At 50.7% G+C, this 5,452-nt stretch overlaps 1 protein-coding gene across 1 annotated transcript in view; it reads left to right on the top strand.

Moving 5' to 3' along the window:
* The window catches only part of IGSF9B (immunoglobulin superfamily member 9B), a 77,850-nt gene that overhangs the window by 30,046 nt on the left and 42,352 nt on the right, over nucleotides 1–5,452 (top strand). The window contains 7 exon segments of the mRNA XM_018567115.1: nucleotides 1,393–1,579; nucleotides 1,611–1,663; nucleotides 1,785–1,898; nucleotides 2,322–2,388; nucleotides 2,469–2,564; nucleotides 2,735–2,903; nucleotides 3,575–3,715. Coding sequence (XP_018422617.1) covers nucleotides 1,393–1,579; nucleotides 1,611–1,663; nucleotides 1,785–1,898; nucleotides 2,322–2,388; nucleotides 2,469–2,564; nucleotides 2,735–2,903; nucleotides 3,575–3,715 — 827 coding nt within the window.

Here is a 5,452-nt window from a genome sequence, read left to right as displayed (position 1 = left end):
CTGATGCACCCGGGGCAGCCACCTCTTTTACCTACCCATCGGCCCGACCCAGCCCGGTCTACAGGGGCGCTCTGAGGTCCACCTGTGAGAATGTCTGGGGGCGGGGCATTCATCAATGTCCCCCCCCCAACTGTGTGCCGTGCTCACGCCCTCATCTTCCTTCTCTTAGTATCCTTGTTACTGACGCGTGTTTCAGCGTCTACATACATTGTGACGGAGCGCCTGCAGGTATAGACCCGGCTGTGCTTGGTGCTCCCTATTCTAGTCCAGGTATAGACCCGGCTGTGCTTGGTGCTCCCTATTCTAGTCCGGGTATAGACCCGGCTGTGTTTGGGACTCCCTATTCTAGTCCAGGTATAGACCCGGCTGTGTTTGATGCTCCCTATTCTAGTCCAGGTATAGACCCGGCTGTGTTTGGTGCTCCCTATTCTAGTCCAGGTATAGACCCGGCTGTGTTTGGTGCTCCCTATTCTAGTCCAGGTATAGACCCGGCTGTGTTTGGGACTCCCTATTCTAGTCCAGGTATAGACCCGGCTGTGTTTGGTGCTCCCTATTCTAGTCCAGGTATAGACCCGGCTGTTCTCCCTATTATAGTCCAGGTATAGACCCGGCTGTGTTTGGTGCTCCCTATTATAGTCCAGGTATAGACCCGGCTGTGTTTGGTGCTCCCTATTATAGTCCAGGTATAGACCCGGCTGTGTTTGGTGCTCCCTATTATAGTCCAGGTATAGACCCGGCTGTGTTTGGTGCTCCCTATTCTAGTCCAGGTATAGACCCGGCTGTGTTTGGTGCTCCCTATTCTAGTCCAGGTATAGACCCGGCTGTGTTTGGTGCTCCCTATTCTAGTCCAGGTATAGACCCGGCTGTGTTTGGTGCCTGGGATGAGACAATGTTGTCCCCGGTTCCATCTTTCTCATTTACTTCAGTACAACGATCCCTAATTATAGTAATTACACATTTCCGCTTCTTCTCACCAAAGTCTCTCCCTCTTCAGACATTCACAACTTTTATCTGCGGCTCCTTCTTGGGTTTGGTTGGAGTTTAAGCCGCTGATCTCTCTCCCGCGTGTTCTTTGTGTGTGCAGTCTCTGATCCCTACCTGGTATATTGTATATCTCTGATCCCTACCGGATATATTGTATATCTCTGATCCCTACCGGATATATTGTAGATCTCTGGTTGTCGCGTTGTAGATCTCTGGTTGTCGCGCTGTAGATCTCTGGTTGTCGCGTTGTAGATCTCTGGTTGTCGCGCTGTAGATCTCTGGTTGTCGCGTTGTAGATCTCTGGTTGTCGCGTTGTAGGTCTCTGGTTGTCGCGTTGTAGATCTCTGGTTGTCGCGTTGTAGATCTGATTGCACACAGTCATAATTCCCCCATTTCTTTATTTTCTAGCTCCTCCGTCCTTCACTGAGACCCCCCCGCAGTACCTGGAGGTGAAGGAAGGAAGTAGCGTCACTTTAACTTGCACTGCTTTTGGGAACCCAAAGCCAACTGTCACGTGGCTGCGAGAGGGCGAGTTCCTCGGGGGAACCCCAAAATATCAGGTGGGTAACTGAACTTCCTGTAATGTGGGGGGTTAGTCGGTACTTTGAGTGTGACTTGTAATGGAGACGGGCGTGTATTGTGGGAGAAGCAGTTCACAGTACGCGGCTTCTAGTACAAGGTAACGGCGTCTCATCTGCTCCGGGCTGCCATGTCCCCGGGGTGTGCCCTCGCTGCCTGGCCTCCAGGTGACAACATGGCCTGTTTTTGGGCAGCTGAGGTAATGTTTCTTCTGTCCCCAGGGCCGCCTTTCATTGTTTCCCCTCCTGAGAACATCACCGTTAACATTTCCCAGGATGCTCTGTTCACATGCCAGGCTGAAGCGTATCCAGGAAACCTCACCTATACCTGGAATAGTATATAGGGTGTGTGTGTGTGTATAGGGTGTGTGTGTGTGTGTGTGTATGGTATATAGGGTGTGTATGTGTGTGTGTGTATAGTATATAGGGTGTGTCTGTGTATAGTATATAGGGTGTGTGTGTGTGTATAGGGTGTGTGTGTGTATGGTATATAGGGTGTGTATGTGTGTGTGTATAGTATATAGGGTGTGTGTGTGTATGGTATATAGTGTGTGTGTGTGTATAGTATATAGTGTGTGTGTGTGTATAGTATATAGGATGTGTGTGTGTGTGTGTATAGTATATAGTGTATAGTATATAGTGTGTGTATAGTATATAGTGTGTGTGTGTGTGTATAGTATATAGGATGTGTGTGTGTGTGTGTATAGTGTATAGTGTATAGTATATAGTGTGTGTGTGTGTGTGTGTGTGTATATACAGGTTGTGGGATGTGTAAAAATCGGCTCCGCACTGTACACTTTATGATTTGGCGGTTGGCGTGGGAATTGTACGGTGTAGAAGCGCGGTATGGCGGCCTCCTCTGACCTCGCACGTCTTACATGCGTTATGTTTTCTCTCTGGTGACAGTGACCTGAAGCTGAGGGTCCGGATTCTCATCGATGGGACGCTCATTATATTCAGGGTCAAACCAGAGGATCTCTTGATAAATGGCCGGGGGCCCATGTACCGCTCTTGATAAATGGCCGGGGCCCATGTACCGCTCTTGATAAATGGCCGGGGGCCCATGTACCGCTCTTGATAAATGGCCGGGGGCCCACGTACCGCTCTTGATAAATGGCCGGGGCCCACGTACCGCTCTTGATAAATGGGAATATTAAAGTGACTCTTGAGAGTTCTGTTTCATCCATCACCTTTACAGATCCTGCACGAGTAATCAACATGCCACCCGTTATCTACGTTCCGGTCGGTATTCATGGTCAAATTCGCTGCCCTGTGGACGCTGTGCCGCCTGTCACCCATGTGAAGTGGAATAAAGATGGCCGACCCCTGAAGATGGACAAGGTTGGTGATGGGGATTGTGGTGGAGTTCCCCTTTCATCCCGCCCTTCTCCCCCACTGAGGGTCAGATGCCATTTGTGATCCAGTCGATGGGCGGGGGGGATTTGGTGGTTGGCCGGTGAAGGAGAGGCGGTCAGGTGGGCTGGTTTCTGCAGCAAACACGGAGCCAACGGGAGGTTTGGTCATCCAAAGAGCAAAGGGGGGAGGGGCTACTTTCTGTACATTCTATAATATGGTGTAAATGGTTCCTCCCATCTCATCCCTCTCTGTCACTGACCCATTGATGGCACTCAGAATACGGGGGTCCCCTAGGAGATTTAGGGGTTCCAAAGTGTCTCTGTAGTTTGGCTTTGCCCCAGTCTATGGGAGTACAAACACTGGGACCTGCCTAGCAATAGTGAGGACCTCAGCTGGAGGTTGTACCATCCGTGTCAGATGCACACATTGCAGATGCATGTGGGGTGGGAGGAGGAGGATGAACGTCCGTGTTCTCACCCCTGCAGATATTGCAGCTCTCACTTTACTCTTCAGTCCTAATGTTGGTACTCTCGTAGATCAGAGGGCACTGCTTGTATTACAATATTAGACCTGTCCTGAAGGTCTGAGTACTGGGATTGAGCGGGTGCCATGTTCTGGTTGCTCCACTTGCCTTTCTCTCTCTCTCTTCTTTTCAGCTGTCCAGTTGGAAGATGTTGGACGACGGATCTATTCACATCGAGGAGGCGACGGAAGAGTTGCTGGGCACTTACACCTGCGTGCCTTACAATGCGCTGGGGACCATGGGCCAGTCCCCTCCTGCACGGCTGCTGCTGAAGGTACGCCGAGTGAGGGGGGAGGGGGACGGCGGTGTCTCCAGAACTCAAACTCTTCTGTCTGTTCTCTGCGCTGTGCGGTTTTATGTTTGTATGCAGGGTCAGTCATGCGTGTGCCTATTGTGTCACCACCCTCCCAGCACATACATGTATAGGAAGCAGCTGCTGGATCATAAAGGGCTCTCCTACCTTCCCGACAAGTGACCTGCCCTGACCTTCTAGAACAGGGGTGCCCATTAGGTAGATCGCAAAGCGAACACTGGTAGATCCCGATCGGCTCACTGACCTGCGTCCTGTCCTCCCGCGGTGCTCGTGCGGCTGAATGTGTCAGACCCCGCAGACGAGAAGGAGAGGGGAGAGGAGACTTGGGAAGCTGCTGCAGTGGAGGTAAGAAAAGACAGACGGGAGAGAGAGACAGCATATAGAAACAGGGGAGAGGGAGAAGAGAGTTCACGCCACAAAGTTTGCGTTCCAGCATTTTCGGCCTCTAGAACGCACTGAAACGGCGGTGCATTGAAGTCAATGGCACTGTAGCCACGCCCCCCCCACCCTCCCACCCACAGCGTGATCGTATCACCCGCATCCGGAACACAGGCACATTAATGCCTGCGTTCCACTCCAGTGCGATCTGCAAAAATAGCGCACGCAGCACTAATCTGCCTGTATTCCGGGTGCTGGCGATTGCACTGGGGGGCGTGGCTGCGGTGCCATTGACTTCAATGCGCTGTCACGCCCCCTCCCAACCCTGAACGCAGGTGCTTTTTGTTAGTAGATCTCATTGAGCTCGTCATTTGAAAAGTAGATCTCCAGACGAAAAATTGTGGGCGCCCCTGTTCTAGAAGGTCACCCCAAATATGTATCCCCTTCCTCAGCTCGCATCATGGAATAGCCCCTCGGTGATTGGCCAAGATAGAATATTCATAAGCCGATACAGTGTATCTTCTCGTTCTGTCTAATGGAGAAGGCCTCATTCACACTGCCGCACATATACGCGATTATTGTCCCACATGCAAATAAATGGCTCCATACACGCAGCCGCGCATGGAGCCGTATATTTGCGTAGCGTAAACATGCGCAAAAACAGAATGGAACCGAGATGCGTCCGGGCTGCGTATTTACGCGCATGTATACGCCTACAGCACATGAAAAATTCCATTAAGAGTGATGCATTCTGGGATTGCGCATAGAGCACGCATATACGCAGGTACATACGCGTATATATACGCAATATACAATTTTGGTCTTGCGTTGTGTGTGAATGAGGCCGAAAACTCCCCAAAACCAGACAGAAGCAATCAATGTCCTGAGCTTAGAAGACACCAAATGATCCCAGAGAACCTAAACAAAGCTCAGGCTGGATGCTGATTAAGCTGGAGGGGTTAGGGACACTCCAGCTTAAAGTGACATTAAACCCTCAGATTGTGTAACATAAAACAATACTGTAATGTGCGCCTTACTGTAATCCATGGTAGTTTCCCTTCTCTTTGCTGCTCTTCCTTTTAAATCCTCATGTCTTCTCATGCTGGGGGAGAACTTCCCTTTTCAGCTCAGGGCCTCTTCCTGTAGTGCTGGCTCAGGGCCTCTTCCTGTAGTGCTGGCTCAGGTTACAAGCCTATACAAATCTATACACAGACACCGTGTATCCATTCCAGAGACAAGGCAGTCTGCTGCAAAACAGAAGTTCTCCCCCAGCATGAGAACAGATACAGATTTAAAAGGAAGAGCAGCAAAGAGAAGGGA

Source organism: Nanorana parkeri, unplaced genomic scaffold, assembly GCF_000935625.1.
Source record: "Nanorana parkeri isolate BGI_ZX_2015 unplaced genomic scaffold, ASM93562v1 scaffold1009, whole genome shotgun sequence".
Taxonomy (NCBI): Eukaryota; Metazoa; Chordata; class Amphibia; order Anura; family Dicroglossidae; genus Nanorana; species Nanorana parkeri.
The sequence above is the reverse complement of the archived record's forward strand: the minus strand, read 5'-3'. Positions and strand labels throughout refer to the sequence as shown.